This window comes from Protopterus annectens, chromosome 7.part0 (assembly GCF_019279795.1).
Source record: "Protopterus annectens isolate FY-2018-M chromosome 7.part0, PAN1.0, whole genome shotgun sequence".
Lineage (NCBI taxonomy): Eukaryota > Metazoa > Chordata > Ceratodontiformes > Protopteridae > Protopterus > Protopterus annectens.
Window position 1 is genome coordinate 1,918,317,020 of NC_056739.1, and position 25,767 is coordinate 1,918,342,786.

Consider the following 25,767-nt stretch of genomic DNA (forward strand, 5'->3'; position numbering starts at 1 on the left):
CTGGGACATGAAAGGATGTGAGTTCATTGTGATTCTTTTGAGGCTGATCAAGCCATTGTAGCTGTGTGATATGAAGGATGGTCATTTCCATCTTGATGTTTGTGAGACGGGAGGAGACTACCTTAGCCAGATGATTTTTATGAGTCCTGTGCACTGTGGAGTCTGTTCTTTTGAGACTTCAGCAGTTTTGGACACCCAATTTGGGATACTGTTGGAAGTGTTGGCTTAAAAACTGTCACTGTTACAGATCTTTGTAGTGTATCTTTTCAGTTGTTTTACACCTTTACAAAATGTTATCACTTTGACCTTTATTTCTAGAGCTGAGCGCTTTGGGTTATTTTGGCAAGTCAGCACATTAGGACACTTTCTCCTGAGCCTTTGCCTACTGTCCTTGCTTCAGCCTCACAGAGGCTTAACTATCAGCATTCTAGATTTTTGCCATATATGATTTACAACCTATAGCACTGACATTTCCGATTGCCTCTATACTGTTAAGAGCTTTTTTTATTCTTTAGTAGGTATTGCATCGCGGTGGTGCAGCGGTAGCGTTGTTGCCTCACAGCAAGAGGTTCTCCCGTTCGATTCTCTGCTGGAGTGCGGGGAGTGCCTTCTCTGTGGAGTCTGCATGTCCTACCCGCGGTTGGGTGGGCGTTCGAAAGACATGCGTAAATGGGCGTGCCTTAGTTTAAGGTTGAACGTTGAGCTGGCACCTCGGCATTTGTGAAAATCTACTGCCAATCATTAGCAGACCAGAGTTCCGCTGTGGCGACCCCTAACCTGGAAAAGCTGAAAGACAACTACAACAGGTATTGCATTGGGTTTGGTTTTAGGTCAGTTTTAATCTCTTTGGCTTCCTGGTTTCCCATCACCTTTAAGCTCTTATCCTCTGTTGACCTCTTTGTCCTCCACTCTTTCTTATGCAGAAAGACATTGGGTGTGATTTGAGAGTCAGCAATCACTGGCTATCATAGTTAGAGAACACCAGTAGATTTTGTTTTGAATCCCTAACTCATCTGTCTTTGGTAGCCTAATTTTCATGCCTGCCAATCTGTAACCAGATTCCCAGCCCAGTGACATATGCATACCAGTCTGTAACCAGTTTCGCAGCCCAGTGGCATATGCATGCTACTTCCATACATTTGTTGAAATCTGGCTGCAACACAGAACTGTGCTTGATAGATCGAGCACCCATCTCAATCCATTGTCTGTGTGCTTGCTATCGGTTTTCTACCATGTGTTAAAAGTGCTACAGACAGGTTCGCCACCCTTCTCTCACCATCTAGGATGTTGGCTGCTCCTTGCTACCCCACCCACTCTGAAAACCAGCTTTTCTAGTTAGGAATTTGCCCTTGTGCTACGTAGCTGGTCTATGTTTAGATGTTTCTGTCAGCTGGGAGCAGTCAACACTGTATTAGTACACATTTTTCCATTCATGTTTCTGATAGTTCCACAACTTTTAACGTATGATCAAGCTCATGAGGTGATTTGCCTGGAACGTTATAGTTCCCAAAACTGTAGACTTTGTGGATTCACGAAGCTTCATTTTCTTGTAATGATGCAGTAAGGTATGATTACAGTCCTGTACATGTAGCTGTAAATGAATGTCCTTTGGTGGGCTTCTAATTGTTTGTAACTGATTAATCTTTGCAACCAGCTGCATTTTACTTTGCACTTTATTTCCTGGCCAGTGTTTCTTGACTTGCTGAGCCTTTTTATTCAACTAACCATGGTCTGTGTTTTCTTCACATAGTCAACCTTCTAAATAAGGCAAATCCTAATAAGTGATTCAAAGCTTAAAAGAATGGGTAAATCTCATGAGGCTGTTTGTGTCATAAAATAAAATAGCATGTACCAACACATCTGTGTGCCAGACTGTGACCATCAGAGAGTAAAGTTCTATATTTTGTAACACTGCCTTCTGACTGGATTGAGATGTACCTAAATAAAAAGACAAATGAGGGTCTGCTCTTTCTGCTGAGGAATATTTCAGTTTTTGGGAATGACTACTAGTCACTGTTGATGTTCCATATCCATTGACATTGAGTATCTGGTGAAAACCCTGAACCCAAGACCAAATCTGTACGTATGCTTTGCTATTCACATTGATCTAGAAGATGCCAGTTCTGTCTTTGACTATTGTAGTCTGGCACATATGGACTCTGTCAATCAGGAAAATATATTGCTTAGAGGTAGCTCTTTGTTGCAGAAGAATGAAGTCATATGTTCAAGGCATCTCAGGACAAGGTGCTGGAGGATCCTTTCGGGAAGATGAGAGTAACACATTTACACTGGTTTGCCCATCTTGTGGTGGGGAGGAAAGCAGTCTGGTCCAGTGCACTGAAAGCACCCAAAGGAAACAGTGGTGTACTACATGCAACGTATGAACCAGCAATGTGCATTTGGCTATGCCATGCTGCTTTTGTATGGTTACCTTGATTATGCAAGATGGTACACGTGTGGGCAAGGTATAGCAGGTCCCCAGAGTTGCAGGTGTACTAATCAGCTGCCAGAGGTGGTATTTAGTGCCAAAATAGCTTAGTGCTGGATCATTTGAATGTAGACCAAGAAGTTCACAGTTTCATATCCAAATTCCTCTCTGTAAATTTTGTCTGGCACTTAGAGCAGAGGATTAAGAGTACATATGTTGCTTCATTTGTTTCCCCTAAGCCTCCATTAGCCTGCTGTATAACTCTGAATAAGTTCCTTTACCAGAGTGTACTCTAAGGCAAATGTGAAATTGGGCTTCTCTCCTCAAGAGTCTCCTAGACTGCATGGCTAGTAACTACCTAAACCTATAAAACAGAAAATTCCTTCTGGTTATTTATGTGATGAATGAAATGAGACTGACTTATCACTCCAGTAAAGAGGGATGACTGGAAGCATTTGAAGTGACAAAAATCAATGCTCAGCAGACACAGAACAACAAAAAGGTATGAAAAAGAGACGCTTTCATTTCCAGTTTCTGCTGCCTCTGACAGAATTAGTGGAAAAAGACGGAGATTGTTCATAGCTTTTCCCTTCAGCAGAAAGGGAGTATTTGCAAGTACGATTTTTCCTTCCATTGACGTGCACCTTATGGTGGAAGTCAGGTTAGATGCCTAGGCTTTTTCTTTCAACTGTTGGGTGGCTCAGGAAAACTTGGTTCCTGGGCTCTGAGGCCTCTTGCATTAAGATGCAAAAGTAAAGGTACTAATTACAATGTACTACTTTTTCCATCCCTTTTTGGAAAAAAGCCAACCTTGATGCTTAGCTTCTTTGGAATCCAGGCCTTAGTCCTTCCTTGCCAGAGCGTGACAATGTTGTTTGTGGTTCCAAAGCTTTTACCAACTGTTGTCTGTGCTCTCTCCACCTTATACTAACGTGGCATACGGTGTCAAATGCAGATGTTACTTCCCTTCCTATGAAGAACATGCCCTAGATCCATTCTCCTAAGTAATTCAGGATTGTTCGATTCTAGGGATTTCGTTTTTTTTTGTCTGACTTACTCTGCTGTGAGTATGCATCCTTTAGCCTGTTGACCTTTTGTCACATGTGGAAGGCAAACTTCTGACACAGCACAAAGTAAATTGAGCAGTTCTAAGAGGAGCCCTATCACCCCAGGCAAGAATGCAGTTCCCACTGGATTCTTTTTATTATTTTGAGCTTGACATTAATGTAGATGTCTAGAATATAATCTGTGAGGCCCTGCTTCTGATAATCGTTTTGTGTGCCAGAAGAGTTTTGGGCCACTGTTATGTCCAAAAACAATATTCTCACAGTTCAGACTTCTTAAGAACAAGTTCTTCTTTCCAAATGTGATCTGTGATGCTTCATTAAGCCTTTCCTTCTGCCTCTCTCTCTTTTTTTTTGAGGCATAGAATAAAGATAAGTTTGTGCTGATACTATTGATGGAGTTGTCTCACTCCTACGTCATGAGAGTTGATCTTGGCAGAATAGACGGTCCGTCCATCTAGTCTGCTTTAGACATGTAAGGCAAGCCAGCAACTAAACAGACCTCATTCCGGGGATTATAGGTGACTGAACTTTGTTTATGAAGAGGCATGTTGACAGTGTGACATAATTATGTATTTATTTTATTTATTTATTTTTGTATCCGCGTACCTTATTCTCTGTTCTTCGCTCACTATTCCAAGCGACTGTACTTGAATACTAGTTTACTTCTGTTAACTCATTTCCCTTCTTGTGCTTTTCCTTTTTTTAACTGCTAACTACTTAACTCAGAGCAAATTTTATTTTATCTCGAAAAATGTGCACCATGCCTGTATGTAGTTTGTGAGCCATTTTTTCCCTTTCCTTGTTCCAAAATGCTAATGTTTTATTTCTTTTCATCATTTTCTTTTTCAAAGATATTGAAAAAAAAGGCTTGCTAACAACCTCCTAATGTTGTAAAAGAATATTTGGTGTGCAGTAGAACTCTCTGTACTTCTGGAATATGTTTGTGTCTGAGCTGCAGCTGTGTGACAGCATTACAGCTTGGACTTGAGTTCAAGCAGAGCACCCTTTACCAGGGATATCCTCATGGGAAACCTGTGAGGACAATGTCTTTGTTTGCTTTTTCCATGGCTTGCTTTGATGAAGTGCTAGGGAGTCAGACCCACTGTTTGAAACTCTTTCCCTAATTTCAGATGTGCAAGAGTGCTTATGATATCTTTGAACCTTTTAGTGGGTTTGCAAAATGGGCCTGACATTGCCTTTGCTTTTGAAGAGGTAGTGAGCATGTTGCTTAACCTTAGTTTACTGTACACCAGTGTAATAGCACCAGAGGGTGCATGCTGAGGGCATGGATACTAGGATTTTTTTTTTAACGATATGCTGTCCACCAGAAAGATGGCCTCATGGGTGGGACCTGTTTGAGCATTCTTTTTGAAGATCTAAGGGGATTCTTCATTTCTTAGTCCATCCCCCCTAGGTGTACTGCCCTGCTTCAAAGAATGTTTGAAGGTATGACCTTGTGTGTGTGTGGGGGGGTGTTGGCAGATTACTTTATTGCACATTATGTTGGCCTTTGCTGGACCTCAGCACAACCACATCCATCAACCTGCACTTCTTTAAATATCTTGCATAGCTCTTTAGATACTGCTAATAATTGATGCTCTGTTCAAATGTATATTTTTTGACTACTTGTATATTTCTGTTTACTATGTTATTTATGTAATGTATTTTCTGGAGTTTTTCTCCCTGGAAAAAGTTTCATTGCTCATTACATGAAGATGCTGCCATTAATTAATGCCGCTCTTGTTTATATATTGTGTATTTGTTGGTTACTTGCATACTACATTTTTTATGTGTTGTTGGAAGTTTTCTGGAGCTTTTCTCCCCAGGCCTTCTCTAAAAACAGGGAGCTTTCTGCCACGTTGGACTATCCTGGTAAATATATGCAATAAATAAATCTTACAGCACAGCAGATTTCCTGTGCTATGCATATTCTTCTGTGCCTTGTGCACTCCTGAATTGTACTCAGTGTTAGCACTGAAATTTAAGCAACAATTGGAGGTGCTTACATCTTATAAAAACTGATGTGCATTTGTTTTTGGGTAGCCTTCAACTAGCTGACGTTTCCAAGTACTTTTGATTTTCTTCATGGCATAATACAAAGTTCCCTTAAATGATTTTACACCTTCCTTTCTTTTATCTGTAATATAAATTCTAGAAGTGTCATGAAATTCATAAAAATGGAGATTGTGCTGCTCAGCAAAACCTGTAAAGGATGAACTAAAAAGACAGTTTTCAGTTAAAAGTGCAGTTTTAAGTGCATGGAAGTGCGCTTTCTTGTGTCCACTAGTGCTCTGAACTTTGTTCCAAGTTTCTTGTTTTGCATAGCAAGTTATTTTCCGGTGTAACTGTGTTTGTAACTTCAAAAGACTGTCTGAATAACAGAATGAAATATATTGTGGACCATGTTTCTAAATCTTTTTTCTTTTTCTTTTGCAGATGCTCTCGGAAGGACAAATGTGAGAGAGCAAATGAGCGCCAGCGCTTTGCCTCAGAATTGCAGCAGTGTGTCCAGTTGTCTGTATTACCAAAGAACATCTCTGTCACCATGTCTGAGGTTCAGGTAAGTTTTGTTCCCACTGCTTACATGAGCTGTATGGAGTTCATTGGACTGTGTACCTTTAAAGGGCACATACCATAGCAACAACTGTTTGCACTGTGTGTTTCTGTTGTGGCCAGGGGCACACCTGATTGATAGAAACATTTCCCATCCCCTCACATTCTAAAGACCTGAAGTTCCTGTTGTTGCCACAGGCATCACAGAGAAGCTATGGCAGATGCTGACTGTGTACTTTAGATAGTCTCCACTAGAAGGCGACCCTGTGCTGCGTAATAAGTAACAAATGAAAGTCACACACAAGACTTCTGACAAAGTTCTAGGAACTAGCAAAGCTTCATTGATTTTCTTTAATTCATCAAGTATATACTTAATTTACCCAGCTGAATTTTCCAGTTTCATTTATTTATTTCTTGAACTTTGTGGCACCATCGTTCCATAAGTAACTATTGTAGTGACTGACTTTAGATATCTGTAAGGTGAGTGAGTGCAACACTTGATCCTGAGGCCATTTATTTCATGCACACTTTTACCATTGGACCATAGAAATTGTCTTTGCTTATGCTGATCCGTTGATGGGAATTGTTTGTTTTTTCTCTCATGCTTATGTTTCTCCATTACCATCTTGAGTAAAACACTTTGTAACCATCATAGTGACGTATGTTGTCCTGTTTGTCATTGCTTAGAAGAATTTTTTTTGAGACAGCTTTTCAGTATGGCCTTGACTGCTCTTCATTTTAATTTCTCCAAGTATTTTGGGTTTCTAATACCATGATGGGAATGGACCCCATTCTTAAATCAAAGTACGATTAAAGTTCATGAAATTAATATTGTTTCAATCTTTGATGTCGGCCATAAGTGCTCTTCGCAGCACCCGCAGTGTGCTCAGTAATGACTCCTGCAATTCGTACAGGGTTACATGTACTGGTAACATATCTAAATATGATTGTAGTTTCTTTTGTAAAAGACCCATTGCTCCTACTACTAGAAACAGTACATAATTTCTTTCTTATCCACAATAGTCCACTCAGTTTTTACGATTTTTGTGGACGACTACTACTTTTTACAACAGGGGGCCATCCTCCCCCTGGGCCTGGCCCCATTGTAGGAATGTTTCCATAGTTTGAGGATTCTACACTGTCATCTTTTCCAGTCCTGGCACCAGTGTGCCTACCAGGATTGGGCACTTTTTTTATCCTGGGTCTTGTGCACCGAGCTGTCTTTTTTAATTTTTAACCTACTTCTGTCCATGATATATGCTATATTAATACAGTCTCTATATATCATTGTTGTCTTGGTGAGATTTTGTGAAAAACAGGGTCCACCTTGTGAAGCTACTCCCCAAAACTTGAGGATGAGTTCAGTTTCAGCATCACTACTCTTCCTTGCTTGTGACTTGTCTCCTCTCCATTTGGACCTCTTCTGTGTAAAATACCAGCTGTGCCTAAGGGAGTACAAGGAAGACTTTCAACCAGTTTTGTGCACAGTCAATTTTTTACCCCCTTTTTAAAACTTTGGGTAGGATTTTAGGAGAGAGAAATATCAAAAGTTGTTCATTAAAATATATTATTAATTTCAGTTTATGAACTTCTGTTTCATGGCAGAAAGTTTGACTTTTAACTATGAGATTGCATAACTTTAGCAGAAAGCACATTTCCCATGTACTCCTGAGGTTAATAACCTTACATCTTGGATACACATACAAACACATTTGCATATATACATATGCAATGTATACAGACACACTCATGAATATTACATATACATGTAAAGAGAGAGAGAGAGGGTGTTCCAGGGAGGACTTTTTTGTACTTTTTGTTGAACTTTATAAGCTTGGAAGTTGACTAGTTTTGGTTTATGAATCATTGATTTTTGGGGTTCAGTAAATAGCTGTGAATACCCATTTTGCCTCTGGGGTTACAGCATCACTTCCCTTGTTGTTATGCCATATTCTTCCTTTGGAGCAGCATTGTTTCAGGAAAGCTTGCTGCAAGCTGGGTTACTAATCCAAGATTGATTTCTGTTTGTGCTTCAATGATGCTAGCTACTCAAACAAACTCCTTTTTAGAGAGTTATCCTACATTTTAATTCTCTTGGATCAGTTTAGAGAATCCTTTTTGTGGGAGACTGTAGTTATTCCATTGTAGAGACTCGTCATTCAGGAGAGGTTAGTAGACTGCTGTTGCAGGTCTCTCATAAAAAAGTAAGTCTTACCTAAATTTGTTTGGATAGGTTTAAACATTTATGACATATTTCATTCGATATGTTTGACCACAAATATAAACAGTGAGACTGCTAATTTGGAATTGTGACACTGATTGTTATATTTTTTTGTTTCTGTTCTGTTTACTGTTGAATTTATTTTGTGGTGTTATACTCCTTCAGTAAGTAGTAACTATGCTTATTACTTTGAGAATGAGACAGTCAAGTTCTGAATTCTGAGAAGTTATGAAAGAGCATATGAGCTTGTATCAGTGACCTAGAAAGGATAAAGTCCTCACTATGACCCAGACATCCCCCTGTTTGACTGTCTGCTTAGGTGCTGGAAGATTCATTTAGGAGAATGAGAGAGTGAGTGTCTGGTGTTGTCTCAGCCGCCCTGAGATGAGGGAGCTGTAGTTCCAGTCAGCAGTCTGTCATCATGGAAACGGAGGCTTCCCACTACCAAAATGGAAAGGATCAGGGATGTGGTATGGCAATCCCAAACTGGTGATGGTGTCCCTTGTAGATGGAAACACACACACAAGCAAAGGGAAGGTTTTGAGCACCTTATGGCAATGATGGTACTCATTTTACACACTAGGGGGCAGGCTAGGGCCTAATAGGAATGCCATCATTGGTGGGAATAGCAGTAAGGGCATAAAACACCTCCATGACTGCTTGAATGACACCCCCTCTGGTCAGCTGTGCCGTACACTAGGGATATCCAGCACAAGAGAGCAAATAGGTTTAAAACACATTATGCAAGTCTTTATGGTTAGGTACAACAAAGGCAAAAAGATTTTAGGAAAGAAAATAAAAAAATAAATACAGTAAAAAAAGGAAAGAAATCAGCTTGTTGCCTAATTCACTTATCTGTTGGCATGTTTGTGAAATATGAGGAAATTAAAAAGATTGTAGTCTGAAAAGACCAATAGACGTATTGGGAAACATGAATCCATTGTAACAGTAAAGCTTTCTCCAAACTTGGTATTTGCAGCAAAGATCAGGAAGCTTTATTTAATTAAAGTTTCTAGGTCAGTGCTCCAGGTCTGAAGTTCAATTCTTACCTCTGGTTGCTGTCTTTGTGGAGTCTGCTGTATTTCCCATGTTTGCATATGTTTTCTCTGATAGTCACTCATGTGTCATGTTTTATTCTACCTCCCAAAAAAAAAAAAAAAAGCATGCTTATTGTTTTGGTTGCACTAAATTATCTGGATAAAAATTGTATTTACACTTGCACTTTTTAACTGAGTCATGACTGAAAAGGGATAGAGAAGGACCAACTCATTTACTACAGTAATTAATTTAAATTTAAAAATGAATGCCAAGCTCTTTATAATAAGAACATATTCTGTTCTGTAATACTTGGAAGAGAAGGGCCAGTTATATTCCTCTTTGACATGGGGTTTGACAGTTTTTTAGTAGCCTACATGTGTGTGTGTGTGTGTGTGTGTGTATTTTCCTATCTGTTTTACACTACATTGATTTTTTAACATCTGCAAAATGATTCTGCAGTTGGATCTGCTAAGGTTTCTAGAAAAGTTTCTTGATTGATATAACATGTATGTGAACTGAACAAGGTTTATAATGCAGAAGTACATCCTGTAGCCAGGAAATGAGAGTATTCCTTTATTTCCTTTAAGCAGATTGCTGTACTTTAAAGTAAATGAACAGGAAAAAGCAGAAATAGTGTTGCCAATGATTTTCCAGGTGCGTTAGATGCATCTATTTAGTAAAGGATACAAACTGTGGCATTTTTTTTTACTTGCAAGCACATTCTGCTGTTAGTAAATTGTCAAATGCCAAGTGTGCAGCAGCATTGCAACTGTATTTGGTCTGATACAGGTTAAACTAGCTAACATTACATAACCTACACAGGTGGTTTAGGGGATGAATCAATCGAGCTTGGACCCTCCTAAGAATTGATCCAAGACAGACAAGACAAACTATGATAGGATGATCCCTGGCACTTCTTACCTTCACTCTTGCCTAAGATCAGATTGTTGTTGACGTTTGAGACACTTTATCATAGTTTCAAAATGGGAAGAGAAAATCAACGAGCACCACCGTGAAAGCTGTAATAAAGATACAGATAAAATAAAAATTCCTGCCAATATAAAGAGCAATATAAGTAGAAATAATCCTCCAGAGTTCTTGTTTTCAGACCATTTATTAACAGTTCTTGAAACAGGATGCACTGATCACAACATGCAGTGACTCATTTGCTGCATCTTTAAATTTGGCATTTATAAATTGTGGCATTAAAAACCTGTAACAGCAATTTACAATTAAGTATTAACAAAGCAGAGTTATTTAATGAGAATACCATCTTTGTTCAGACTGCATAACTATGGATCAAATTACCTGAAGAAGTCAGAGAGGCAAGATAGCTCACTTCATTTTCAAACTAAATAGTTATTGTAGGTAGCTCTAGATTTAAAACACGAAAGACCATGATTTTGATCAGAATATCTCTGAGCTTTCTGCAGGATGCTTTAAAAACAAGACATTTATATTTTTTTAATGTTTTTTGGTCCCCTTGTATGTCATTAATTCCAACCCAGCCCCCCAGTTCCCCACATCTGCACTGAGTATACCAGCAGTCTCCTAAACCCAAACGCCCCCGTCTTGCTCCAGTTTAGCCTGGGGCTGGTTGTGATTCCTTTTTTATTTATTTATTTATTTATTTTTTTGGTAACACCTTTATTAAATTAGCATTTAAGACAGGCAAACATAGATTAACAGAAAAGAAAACAAACTATACTAACATTTTTTTCAATTTATATACATGATGCAGCCCATATCTTTTCTTAACTCGTAACTTTCATCAGTCCAACATTACTTAAATTGCTGAATTCATGCCTTCCCTTAAACCTCACTTCCCTTCCGCCTCATAAACATTGTTTCCAAGTTTCTATTTTTCTATGTGATATGCTCCTTCTCTTTTCTGAAGATTGTCCTTCCAATTCTTATCTCTTTTATAATCAGTATTTAAATACAGTTGGTTTAGACTTGGATTTCCATTTTCTAGAAATTGTCTTCTTAGCCAACAGAGTTAAACTTAGTAAGTACTATGTCTAGGCAATTCAGATCATGTGTTCCAACTTAAAAAAAGAATCATTTTTAGTCACAACTATGCTTCTAACAGAGTACTCGGAAGGAAATTTTTAAAATGTGCCAGCTCATTACACTCCCAAAACATATGTTCTCAGATACCTCTTTATTCCCCGTCACACCTCCAGCTTTTACTATCTACCTGAGGAAGGATTCCTTGAAGCCTTGAAGTCTGCTAGGAGTAAAAAAATACCTATGCAAACACTTCTAAGCAAAGATCCTAAACATTCTGGATTTTGTTGCATACTTGGAATCCGTTCATGTGTCCTTCGATTGTTCTCGTGTAAATTACTTTTCCAGTCTCTTTTTCCCTATCTTTTCTAGCCTGCTGTGACTAATTGTTTTTTTTTTTTTTTCCCAATAACCATCTTTATTAAATTATCACGTGTGATATAGATAAGCTTACATTTATATAAATGAAGAGCAAACAACATTGACACAGCGGTGGTGCAGTGGGTTAGCATTGTCGCCTCACAGCAAGAGGTTCTCCGGTTCGATTCTTTTCTATCTTTGCCCTTAGATACTCAGGGGAAGAGAGGGAGGGAGAATGCCCCCCCCCCAAAGGAAAAAAAAAAGACATCTTTTCTTTTCTGTCTTTGCCCTTAGACACTCAGAGGAAGAGAGGGAGGGAGAACGTCCCCCCCCCCCCCCGCAAAAAGGGGAAAAAAATGCTAGTACTTGCTCAGAACTGAGAGTGTTAGTGGTATGCTTCAGGTGGATATCAGACTGACATCCCTATGGATGAAATCCTGCAGCATGACTCAAGCTTATACCACACACACTAGTATTTGATTTCCTGGGATGGAGTTACAGACCCTGTCATGAGATCACTCCGTGGGCTCTTCAGAAGGCAAAGGACCTCACAATGGACCTTCCCCAACTGTGGTAGTCTTTGCAGGACCTTATAAAATGTTTCAGGAGGCTAGGTTTTGTCCCCAAATTCCAGTAATCTCTGACCAGAGTGATTTCAGACTGCTGTCTCAGGTAAGCCTAGTGGTCCCAGGCCTCAGCCAGTTAATTAGGATATTGGCAGTGCAAGGAACATGGGGTGCATTTGTAATGCAGAGGCATTCTCTCCTTGAATTACTGAACTCCCCTTCCCCTAAAATCGTTATTGACCAGATTCTACAAACTTTATTTAAAACTACATATTATGCTGTCTTGTCATTAGTACAATGTACAACATCACAGAAACCCTCCTGGATCTTTTTCAGCCTTATTCTCTCCACAGGGCTATGTCACTCCACTAGGGTGACTCCACCAAAGACCTTACCAACTGTCACCGTATTAGCCTTACCATCATCATCTTTAAATACATAAAGTACATCTTTAAATACATAAAACTGTCTGGATCATCCTCTTAAATGAAATTTGGGACCTACAGACCCTTGACTTCATCAGTTCAGCTCTGTGAGTGGTTGATCCTTCCTTCTTGATCTAGTTCATTTCTTTGAAAATGTAACGCGTATCAAGTCCATACTGTCTGTCTGGACTTATCTAAAGCCTTTGGTAGGATTCCTCATACCAGTATTTTGAGAGCCTGTAGTCTCAACATAAATACCCTTTGAGATGCAAATGGTCTGTCTGATCAAGTGCACAAAGTGAGAGTTGGTGTTACACTAGTGTTATGCCTTAGTTTAACATACTGGGCAAACCTAAGTGCTATTAATGCCCCCCCCCCCCCCCGACAGTCATATCCTCAGAGAGGCATGCCAGAACCAAGAGCTGGTGAACCAACATGACCTTCAGCTTAACATTAAAAATGTAGTATAGTTGCCTTTGGGAAGCAAGTCTGTCTGCTGATTACTACATTAAAAACACCCCAGTTAAGGTCATTGCAGTCATTACAGAACTAGATACCTTCATCAGCAATGAACTATGACCGTTATGTTCTAAGTTTTGACTTGTTCTAACTTGCCTGTTTTAATTAGCAAAGATAATATTCTTCAGGTACACAATATCGTAATTCTTCTCTGTTCTTCTGTCATCAGGCCAGCAATATCATTGCCCTGTTTAGAATGTACTTTTTCAAAATCTTGCCTAACTAGAAAGACCTCAACCCTTTTCTAACTAAAAAGGTCAATGAACTAAATTCCCTTAGACAACCTGACAGATGAAAACTTTCTCTCGTTTTTCTGTACGTCATGCCAGCGCCTGTGTGGTGATCTCCATCTTGTGTTCTCCTGTAAGGAAGATCCTGCCCTACTAAACCTCCTCCACCTCAGAAATACTAGTAATATTAAAATCACTCATTCCACAGACATCAGCCTTCATTGCAACATAAAAAAGACCTCATGGAGAAATAGGGGTTCTTTGAGTTAGGAACCTACCTGTGGAACAATCTCCCCTTACTTGTCAAACAATGTAATACATGTGCCTCTTTAAATTCTGCATTAATCATTTTGATGGTTATCTACAAATTTAATCTTGATATAAGCTGAAAGGCACTTCCTGATTGAGGTGGCAGATCTGCGCACAAAACTGTATTGCATGGTCAGGATCTAGGCTATATGCATCATAAAAAGTACAAATATATATTGCAGGCTATATATTTTAGACTGTTGCAGTCTAGGTATTTTAGGTTGTGATAGTGAGAGTGCATTCCTGCAGCAATTGCAGGACCTACTAGGTAATGCAGGGCAACATGAATTGTTGTTGACAACGGGTGACTTGAACGCACATATAGGGACAGGCAGAATAGGATATGAGCATTGCCTGGGTCCACATGGGTGGGGCAAAATGAATAAAGGAGGAGAAGTCATTCAAGACTTCTGTCTGGCAAATAGCTTAATAGTAGCCAACACATGGTTCAGAAAGAGAAAGTCAAAAGATCACATAGAAGGGTGGCCAACATGCAACTCAGGTGGAATTCCTCTTAGTAAGGAAAGGACAGTGGAGTAGAATCAGTGACTGCAAAGTCATCCCCAGTGAAACAGTTGGCCCACAGTACAGACCACTGGTTACCACAGTCAGATGCAAGCAATGGTCAAAGAAGGTGGTACCAGGCTGAAGACCTGGAAGCTGACTGGAGAGGAAATACTCAGGGCTCTAGCACCCCAAGAAGTGGAGGAGATAGGTGCAGTTGAAGAATGGCAGTGCCTTAAAACAGCATGTGTGAGGACTACAGAACAGATATGTGGCTGAGCCAGGTGTGGAAGTAAGGTACATAAACAAAGCTGGTTGTGGAATGCAGAAGTCCAGGAAGTCATCAAAAGAAAGAAAGAAAAAAAAGTGAAGGAAAAAGTGTGAGATTGCAAGGAATGGACCAGGCTAGGAAGAAATACTGGTTGGCTGACAAAGAAGCAAAAAAGGAGTTGCCGTAACAAAGAACATGGCATCAGTGGCAGCTTCTAAATGAAGAAAGCATCACAGATGCTATACTGCCCCAGGAACAATGTACAATGAGAGAAGAAGAGAAGCCCACCTTAGAAGAAGTAAGAATTCCACCAAGGAAAATGAAGTCAGAGAAATCAGCAGGCTAAGGTAAGGTCACAGCAGATATGATAAAGATTCAGGGTGAGATGGGGAGAAATGACTCCTGAGGGTACTTATAGCAGTATGGAAAGAAAGGCAGATCCCAAGTGACTGGAAAATAAGCATACTAATGCTAGTGTGCAAGAACAAAGGGGACATCCACAACTGTGGAGAGGACAGAGGTATAAAACACCTGTCACATTGCATGAAAATTCTGGAGAGGGTGATTGATAAACGAATATGCAGAGTAGTAGAAAGTAAGATGGGAGGTAAGCAGTTTGGATTTAGCTCAAGATGCAGCACAGCTGACCCAATATTTGCAGTGAGACAGTTGAGAAGAAGCTAGAGATGAGGAAAGAGTCCAACTAGGCATTCTTAGACTTGGAGAAAGCATATGACCAAATCCCAAGAAAGCTGGTTTGGGCAGTATTGCTGTGATTCAAAGTCCCAGAAGCATTGGTGGGATTAGAGTAGGCTATGTACAAGGACCCAGTGACTCAAGTACGAACAGTGTTCGGTCTCACAGAGGGATTCCCAGTGGGAGTAGCCACACACCAGGGTTCAGCTCTGAGCCCACTGCTGTTCAACTGGCACTACACTAGCAAAGACTGGAGGGGACAGATCCACAAGGTTGCTCTATGCAGGCAATGTGGCATTTGAGTCAGACTGAGCAAGAACTTCAGCAAAGGATAGGAGAATAGAAATCAAAACTGAAGGCACATGGGATGAAACCAAGTACAGGTAAGACAGTGGTAATGGCAGCAAATTGGAGAAATCAGAGGAAGTTAAGAACTGAGCTAGAAGGGAGGATAGTGGAACAGGTTAATAGCTTCAAGTATCTGGGAGGGATGGTTAAAGAGAAGGAAGTCTGAATGAAGAGGTCAAAGCTAGAATCAGAGGGGCTGCAGCCAAATGGCATAGTGTCAGGTGTAGTGTTTGACAGAAAAATGCCAAAAGAAGCTGAAAAGTAAGGTGTACAAAACAGTGGTCTGACCAGTACTACTGTATGGTTCAGAAACCTGAGCAGTAAAGGCAGAACAGATGAGAAAACTAGAGGTGATGGCAATGAAGTGCCTGAGATAGTGGTAGGATGCACACTGTGGGATAGATGAAGAAATGAGGACATAAGAGCAGAAGCCAAAGTATCTGCAATTGCAGAAAATATCAGAGAACAGAGTATGGTGGTTAGAGCATGTGTTCAGAAAAGCAGAAGACAATCTGGTGAATATGATTTGGAACAGACAAGATAAATGAAAGAGAAAAGAAGGGTGTCCTGCAAAGAGGTGGATGGATTGTATGAGAGAAGATCTGCGACAGTCAGGCATGAGTGTCGAAGGCAGGCAGGTGTGTGGCATTGAATCGAGAGAGATGGCAACAATTAACATGACATCCTGACCCCATGTAGAAAAATTGGAAAAAGGTGGTTGATGGTGATGGTGATATATTGTAGTCTAAAAAGAGGCTTTTGATATGCCACATGGAAAAAATATCCACGTTGAACCAGGACCAGATCAAATTCAACCCTCTGATTTACACAAGGACCCAATGTACTCCTGACTGTGGGTATATCATTTGAATCAGCAAAACTGGGTGAGATTCAAAGCCAGTAGGATAATGATGCATTTGAGGAAGTTAATTATGTTGAGCAAAAGTGCATTTACACTGAGTGGATATATGCTATTAAACTCCAAAAGGTATAACAACCAAAGCAAGTGTTATGATTCGTGAGTTTGACTAACTTTGCAGAAAAGGACTTTCCAAAGATTCACTGTTATGTATGCCAGAATGTCTTCATCTCATTTTGGCTTAAGTTTGTCTATTTCCAAGGACATTAGGTCTCTATTTTGGCAAGATATGCTACTTGCATGTGATGTCTGTCTTACCCCCTCCTGAGATGAGATGTTCAGGACGATCGTTAAACCTCAAGAAGTTTGTTTATGGTCCTACAAGACACACTGTTGTACTGGTATACCAACATGAAAGACATCATTGAGTTAGAAGGGGCAATTACTCAGGTTAACCTTCTGTTTTTCTGGCAAGAAGGGGACAAAAACATCCTGGAAATTGTTACTAGCCATTTTGGATTAACTTGTATGGTGATGGTCTGTAAACCTTTGCCAGTTTGTGCAGTCATTACATTTTTGTCTGGGATTGTATAGGTTTAGACTTTTTTGTTCCACTGAGATTGGTTTCTCACTTCAGGTCCATGGTATCCTCTTGAAAGTGGTTTGTGTGATGTCCCTGAATTTGTTCATTCTGCTTTCTGTTACTTTGCAGTGACATAACCTGGGGAGTAAGGTTCCTTCTGCCTGAAGAGGTATTTGCTTTTTCCTGATATATTACTGGGCTGTATAAACACATTTGGTTAAAATGAACCAGATTTGTACATCTCCTTTTTATCCAAACAGAGGGACAGTCAGTTGCAAAAACATAGACTTGCCAAGTCAAGTGATGTTTCTAACCATCAGGTAAATACCTCACTACTGCCAAATGCTGTGGTCAAAGCCCAGTCTACTGTTGGAACCGACTGCTTCATCAGGGTGTTTCCATTGCAGTCACTTGTAGGAAGGTCACATAGTCATCTGTCTGTACTTTTACCAGCATTTTTGTTTTGACACTGACTCCAGGAGCTGCCTTCTTTAGGCATTTTAATACTTTTGGTTTCAGCTTTGAGCTTTCTTTCCCCTTGTACAATTCTTTTTCTGTCTGCTAGCAGCCTGCTGGTTGTTGCTTAAGTTTCAGCCGAGCTGTACAGGACCGATCAAGGAGGACATTCAAAGTTATTTGTAGCACATATCTTCTTACTGTATCAGTTGATATGCGAGGGAGTAAAAAATCCTTCTTTTGGGAGTCAAGAATGTTGTTCCAGCCATCTCATGATGGAGAGATAAAGCACTGCCTATTTCACAGGTGATCCAAGTGTGAATAGTATCTTAAGCTCTTATAGAAGCTGCTTGGGGGGATGAGAGTGAATGGCTGCCTCCGATTTGCCCATTGGGAAGAGATGGAACTACCTCACCATCTAGGTGGCACCTAGCAGGAGAACTAGTTGCCCAACTAATAAAGACTGAGATTATGAAGCCCACATTGCCAATAGTTTAAGCCACACAGCGAGAAGGGGAATTTTATCATGTAAAGGCATGCTTCCCCTTGGAGGGCAGCTGTAGTGGAACTTGGAAAAGTTGCAGCAGGTGAGGGGGGTGGTCCTCCAGGGGGAGAGTCTAGACTTCCAAGTAGGACCAGCAAAATAGCCCACTCCTTACTATACCCATTTCTTGCAATGAGCAGATGAGCTCATGGAGGGATTCATGGACAGGAGCGAGTGAGCCATAGAGCTCTTGACAAACCATGGAAATTCCCTGCTTCCTCGACTGTGGAATGAATGGGAAGATTAGCTGCAGATGGAGGACCTATCGGGCTTTGTCCTGGTGGGAGGGTTGAAATAAAATGCCCTTCTTCCGTCCCATTCTGAGTAGGCTGATGTTTTACCTCCAGTATTTACTGCTGGAGTTCCATCTGCATTGTCATGTATATACGTTTATATTACTTACTAGACAATTAAGAGCCAAATCTTCATTTTCTTTCATGATCTGCAGGCACGTGCTCTCTAACAAAAGACAAAATCTTTTTTTCCCCCCAGGTTTACAGAAAAGTGCCAGGGAGAGAACATGTGGTACAAGGAATGAGTGAACTTTGTCATAAGTACATAGCCACTCCAAGTGTGGGATTTTCCCAAAAGACACGTTTGAAATTCTAATTGAGGAAAATACAGAACACAGCTGTAGGACTTACTAAATGGGTCCTACATATCAACTTGATAATATTAGGAATATGTCTTGTTTATTTTGGATGGTTCCCTTTCAAAATACAATCTTCCACACCTTTCTCTCATCAGTTTTGTTTATTCAAGTATTGAATTTTAGTAGGTAGTAATTATATTTTACTCAGTACTGCATGGCATATGCATTGCCAGGCTATTAATGTTCCTACTTGCATTGAATGCACATAGTAATAGTTCATCTTTAAACTTGAATGACTAGTCACACCAGTGTCTGTAGGACACAGCGTGTTGCATTAGAAACTTTGCACAGATGACATACACTTAGCATTACATATATGCTGTTTAGTAATTTGTGTCTGACCCTTCTGTCAAAGTGATGCAGTTTATTCTAAAAGTTACATAATAGAAATGTTTGCTCAAAACCAAAGTGAATTATTTATCTACACTAGTGGGGAAACTGAGTGTGCCTTTCTTCAGAAATATTTTCAGTGCAGGCCTCATTGTGGCTCGGACTTGTATCTACTTATATGTTTGGTGCATGTAGACACTTCTGCAGTGAACACACCTTCACATAAAGTGGTGACCCCTTTTGTCAATTTCTTTGCATAAGTGAGATTCATATGTTGATTGAAATGCAGGTACTTTTTTCATAAAAGGTTGACACTGAGAACAAACCTTAAAAGGAGGGAACTTGCACTTAATAAGATAAAGCAAGCATCCTGTTTTTGGTTTCCAGTTTTGCTCTGATGCCAGCAAAATTGAATTAATTCCACATATCACTAAATACTGTTCCCTAACCAGAGTATTTTTTTTCTATTGCCACACACAACACTAATTACATGGGAATGTGTAGTCTGTTGCTAGTGAATAACCATAAACCAGTTGGCAATCTAATGCTAAATGGGTTGCTTTTCAAAGCTGTTCTTGCACAACTTGAAAACTGAGTATTAAATCTATTTTAAAACCATTCATCAAAAGAGAGTGCATCTTACCTTGGATTTTTAAATAATGAGTCAGCTAATGAAAGCAAATAGTGTCTAAGGATGAAAATATTTACCCCAAAGCTAATACTAGGTTACTGAATTTATGTTATGAATCTCTACACCAGTTTTGGAAACCAATACTGTAAGATAGGCGGTAATGTAGCTTCTGTTCAAGACAAATTAAGATTTCTAAAAAGTTGCTCTTTGGAGGAAATGGCACTTGCAGAAGTGAGTAGACTTCTTCTGCAGTCAGTTGCATTATTCCCTGCCTGGTACTTGACTGAGTGTATATGGGAGTTAGGACTGGCAAGTAAAAATAATGAACCACCTCTGATGGCTGAATGCATGAAGACCTCTCTTGGACGACTGTCACCCTGATGATGGGAAATGAATGAGTCTGTTGGTCAGGAAGGAGTTGATGATTGGCAGGTAGATGGGGCAAAAAAACAGCAAAAGGAAAAAAAAATGAACAGATTCTGTCCTTAAGGAATTTTTAAAATCATTTTTACTGCTTTACTGTCTGCGTTAACATGTTTTCCTTTATGTATCGTGAGTCCCCAACAGAAACAGACTGTCTTTCAATATTCAGTGACCAAAGAAAAAAACACTAAGGTGCTGATAAAACACCTTCAAAAGTGTGAACTGAGCTGCAGCGTCATGACTGAGTTACATACCTGTCAAACTCTTAGCACAAAAAATCTAGATAAAGCCAAAAATAATGGAGGGGGCAAAGGCCTAAAAATAGGGACAGATATTAAATATTGCTCTTATAAATGTTGAAGGATACTAGAATTAGCATGCATTTTCTGAAGGATATGAGCTCTGAAATCCAAATGGTTGTCATTATTTACTGATTTGCAATAAAACCACAAATTTTATGAAGAGCAGACCAAAAATATGGGAAAACAGTGTGGACAGTTGAGAGGTATGCAGAGTTATTTAGTAACTGCACTTGAGCCATATAGCAATGTGTGTGTGTTTATAGCAAATTGTGGCAGCAGTTAAATATTGCAGCTTACTGTCTGTACCTCAAACTTAGTCACGATTGTTTATCTGTTAGTTTGTCTTTTGTAACAAAATGCTTGAAGCTCACTAGGATGAGTTTTATTTTAGACTTTTGCAGAAATATGGTCTCCAAAATGAAATCTGTATTTGTTTGTGTCTTTTGGCTTTTCCCGGTTAGGGGTCGCCACAGCGGAACTCCGGTCCGCTAATGAATGTCGCCACACAGAAGACGCTCTAACTGAGAATCGAACTGTGAGGCGACAACGCTACAGCAGCACCACCACCGCAGTCCAAAATGAAATCTGTATAAACAGTGTTAATGTTTATTGAAACAAATAGCTTTCTTTTGATTGTTTCTGTTTGCATATTTTTTTTTCATATTTTAATTATAGTTGTGTTCATTATATATGTCCTGTTTCTTCCATGTGTATTTTTAATTTTGTAGCCCTTGTTAATTTGAATATTTTCTTGAAATGAAGAGATTTCAGCACAACAGCCTGTTCTGTTAGACATTGTCTTATTCTAAAGCAGTTCTAACCACTTGGAAAGATTTATACTGCCTGTGTCAGATAAATTTAATTCTGAAATACTATTTTATGTATTTTTGTTGTTTTTCTTCTGGTCTTAGCCCCTTTTTATGGGTATGTCAGGGAAAATAAATGTTAATGTATTTTATTTTTTGCTGATTGGGAGTGATCTCTAGGCATAGCCCATTTTCTGAGTAGAACTGGAAAGAGAAGCTCCAAGTTGACAATGTGCAGGTTGCTGTTAATGCACAGTTAAATTTAGCTGTCCCAGTTGGCTTAATGATTTCCTAGTAGGTAAGAACTCTACTGGCCAATTAGTTCTGCCGGGGGGGTGGGGGGGGGGGTGCAGAGGAAGTAGTGCTATTACTGTGATGGGATGTCTGTGAGAAGGTCTCTCTGAACCTTACCCGTTCCCATTACACATGTCCATAGCATCCCAGGTGTAATATACAGTGGGTGTAGACAAGGGGAGGTTGTCTCAGTTTTGCTTCAGATGTTTCATAAAAAGAATCCCCCTTGAAGGCAGAATGCTTGTGGGAATCCTCAGTCTATCAGGGATTTTAACATGAGTCTGCACCCAGGAATATCCCCATCTAGCAGGCTTCACCTTGCCCGTCTCACCTCAGCCAGCTCTTCCAATGCCCAGACCTGCTTGCTGAAACTGGGTCGGCTTGTTCATAGTCAGGACCTCATCCTTGTATGCCGCAGAGCTGATTTGGCTCTCTCCTGGTATAGCTGCATTTTTAAGACTCAGTATAGTTTTTAAAAGCCATGTGGAATATTTTTAGGCATAGAGTGTTCAAAGTTTATACTTTTCTGAGGTGAAATGTTCACAACAAAGAGGTTGTCGTCATGCATTAAGTCACCAGTAGACAGATTAAAATGGTGCATCAAGCATTTAGTGTTCTGCAAGATAGACTATGTTGGACCATGCTGACGCTAGTGATTTATAAACTTGTATCTTGATAAATTTCAGCGTAGAGCAAATGATTAAGCAGGATGACAACACCTGAGTTGTGCATTAAGAAAGTGTTTAGATTATTAGTAGAACTGTATTACAAATATCCTTCTGGTGATGTCACTGTTTTATTACGTGCCATAAGAGTATTTGGTGGGTTTCATAGAGTAGAGAACTAAACATCCTTGAGAGTCTGATTTGTAGGACATGTTTTCCTAAGAATTTTAAATGGCATAGCTGAAAAAGTGGGTTGTAGGTTGTTCTGGAAAAAAAAAAAATTTTTCGATTCACTTTTGCTTGAGGAAAAAAAAGTTTGAAAATACATTTCACAAAGTTGCAGTAAGTTTTTAATCTTTATTTTCTTGCAGAATGCCTTACTCACCCTATTTCTATCCGATAGCCCGCAACTCTGGGATTGCTGTATATCAAAGCTGAAGAGAAATTTCCCTTGAGTGACCCTTTCTTAACATTTAAAAAAAAAAAAAAAAAAAAAGCATGATTTGGCCATTTAAGCTTCATGTAAATCACCTTTTCTCCTGAGAAGAGTATTCCATATTTATCATTCTGGTATTGTTGACATAAACATCATGCATTTTAAGTTGTCTGAGGAATACTAGTTAGGTTGCTAAGCGAAGAGCTAACATTTTTATTAAGGAACAAAAGTCAAGCATTTTTGAAATGATTACTAATCCTGCAGAAAACACAGGCTGATCTTGCACTGTTTTACGCCTGAAGACAACAAATCTTATAGGCATCATATTGAAAAGAAAAGCATTATAAAGTGCCACCTCGGACTTATGTTATTGTAAAGCCTGCTCAAAGCAGGGATTGTCATTGGGAAAAAGTCAGTTTTATTAAAATGTTTTTGCTCCTGAAAATGTTAAGTGAAAATCATTTTATGCTGCTCAGAAATAGATTAAAAGCCTTAGCATGACAAGTTTATTTGGTGGGGAAGAAGTTCAGAGGGTAAACATAGCCAGCTTCAATTTGCTGATGTAGACCATATTTTGCTCAATAGTTTTGCTTTTACTTTTTCCTGTTACGTTTTCCTGTCATCTTGTTGATTTCCAAGGGTCAACAAAAGTCTCACTTAGCTAATCATATCTGCTGTCACTGTTGTATCCCCTTCATCAGCTAAGTTCATCTACCAGCAGTTTAACCCTTGTCATCTATGGGTTTGTGTGGTGTAGAGGAGTGTTGGGTATTACTGAAGGGCACCATCTTACAGCTACCCTCCCTGTATTCTGATAGACATATGTCTTTTTTGCACTGTTGTCAGCACACCTATGTCACATTCCTGTGCTTGCCTTGCTTGGAGATTTGTTTACTCCACAAACCAGCTTGATATCCCGCTGTTCTACTGCCATCTGCACATCTTTACCAAGGAGTGCGCCATTGGTAGCTAGTAATCGTAAGTAGGCAGGCTGTCTTCCAGGCACTCAAAACCTGTCTCATTGAGCTTCCCATGTGCAGTCCGGACATTACTCACGCATGCCTGTGGTACCCTGGGTAGAAGCTGTACATTGCTACATTTCATGGGAAGACAAATTATTAAAAAAAAAAAAAAAAATTGAGAGAATGCGAGTGTTGATACCTTCCTGTGTTTCTTAAAATTCAAGAAGATGATATATAAAAGTTGTGATCACTTAGAAAAATACAGTGCATTAGTAGGTGACCTCTGGACATTTTTGAAGATGGATCAGATTATGAAAAAAGACACAGATACAAGGATTATAAAATTTTCAGTTAACCGGAACTCTAGCAACCTGCACTGTCAAGAAACCGGCAAAAAAAAATCAAACAAACACAGTACAATTTTCATTTGGTTGCGCTTTGTTTTCCCCCCACAGAAACATACCTTACATTTTTAGAGTTTGAGTATTAAAAAGGAAGATAGGAATAAATTCCCGCTCTCCCCAATCTGACAAGTCAAACCAAACAAATAATATAGGGTACAGTATTAGTTAGGCCTATTTTTAATAGTAACTTTCAAGCAACCAGAAACTACAGTTGTCCAGCATCTACCAATCCCCATGGGTGCTGGTTAGCTTAGTGTTTACTGTAGACCACTAAACTTTATGTGGGGAGAGTTACTGTAGAGTCAGTCTGCTCAAAAAAGTGAAGGTGATATTAGTTTCTAGAACAGAAGCTTCTGTTAAAAAGGGATGATTACTAGGGCACATGAAATAATGCAATATAACTATAAAATGTAATCAAAGGAGATTAAGCAACACTACAAAAAGACAATGGGAAGTCAACAAATTTGGGAGGCTCAGCATTTTTTGAATGAAAATGTTGGCACAGGTATTTTTATACTGCAAGTAGACTTCGAAGAATTTTTCCTCTGGTTGATAAATGCCGGGGGGGGGGGGGTGTATGATGGGGGGTAATTGGCAGCGTGTTATCAAAAAAAAAAATAAAAAAAAATATAACTGTTGAGAAGAACAAATGGTTGTAACTAAGGAAACTGTTCTTTTGAGATTGGATATAGGATCTGAATTGCCAAGACATCGTAAGGCCTCACTAACAATAATTTCATTGGCTGCCAAGAAAGCTGTTACTAGAAAATGGAAAGCAAAGTTTTTCCCAATGTCAAGGGAGTCCAGGATATTGTGAAGGAGACGAGTACTGGAACTGGTATCCTTAAAAAGGAAAGGATCAATGTTCTTAGAAATAAAGGAGTTTGTGGGAACAATGCACACAGCATAATGGTGAAGAGGAGCAGTGAGGTTTGAGAAGTCAGAAACTGAGCAATTTATGTAATGTTTGTATGAATGATTGTTAAAAAGAAAGCATTCGTAATACTGTGTGACAACGGATTTCTATGGATACTGCTTGTTTTCTGTTTTATTAATGTATGTAATACCATGTTACTGTTAAAATATGATAACTTAAAAAAAGAAAAGAGAAAGATATTGGGAATGAACTGTACTTAGGTTTTAAAATACATTTTCAAGTTAAGAAGTGAATGCACAAGACCGACATGATGAATTTTTTTAACTAAACTCATAAGTATTGGTTAAGGCATTTCTGTAAACTCTTTTCTGACTTTTTCTGTATAGCTTCTTTTAAGGCTGAAACTGTGGAAAGAAAACTGGTTAAATCTTGCATCATCTAGCATTTCTGCCTAATTTTATAATACTCCTTGGGGACCTATACAACCTCAATATCTAAATTTATTATGCAGCATCATGACAGGTACCGTTGCTTGTGGAAGTCTCAGGCTAATTTTGACTATTGCATTTAGTAATTTCTGGCTTGGTGGTACTACACAAGAATTTGATCATACATTTTTTTTTTGGATTTAGATATCCCACTCCCCTGAGAAATCAGAAATCTGGTTTTCTAAAGATTTTAAACAAGCTTGATCTAACCAAAAAAGGCAACAGTTGTATGGCTGATCTCTGATGCTACAAAAAGATTATCTTCAGAAAATGGAAATTTGTGTATGCTAATCCTTTAATTTGTAATAGTTAATATATTGATTACATTTTAGTCTTATTTGTGCAAACCTTTGCAGCTCTGACCAAAGTCACAGTGCAAATGCTATATGCAGAAACTGTCTGAATAGCAAGCCTACCTGCATTTTTTGAGGATGAGGGAAGAAAAGAGAATCTGAAGTAGATATATTGGGGTGCAAAGAGGACATGTAAATTCCAAATAGTTTTAATGAA

The 25,767-nt window shown here is 39.2% G+C and overlaps 1 protein-coding gene across 1 annotated transcript in view; it reads left to right on the forward strand.

Moving 5' to 3' along the window:
• Nucleotides 1-25,767, forward strand: part of LOC122807260 (plexin-A1-like) — a 2,134,283-nt gene that overhangs the window by 1,108,986 nt on the left and 999,530 nt on the right. The window contains exon 6 of the mRNA XM_044078363.1: nucleotides 5,932-6,055. Coding sequence (XP_043934298.1) covers nucleotides 5,932-6,055 — 124 coding nt within the window. The remainder of the gene's footprint in view (nucleotides 1-5,931; nucleotides 6,056-25,767) is intronic.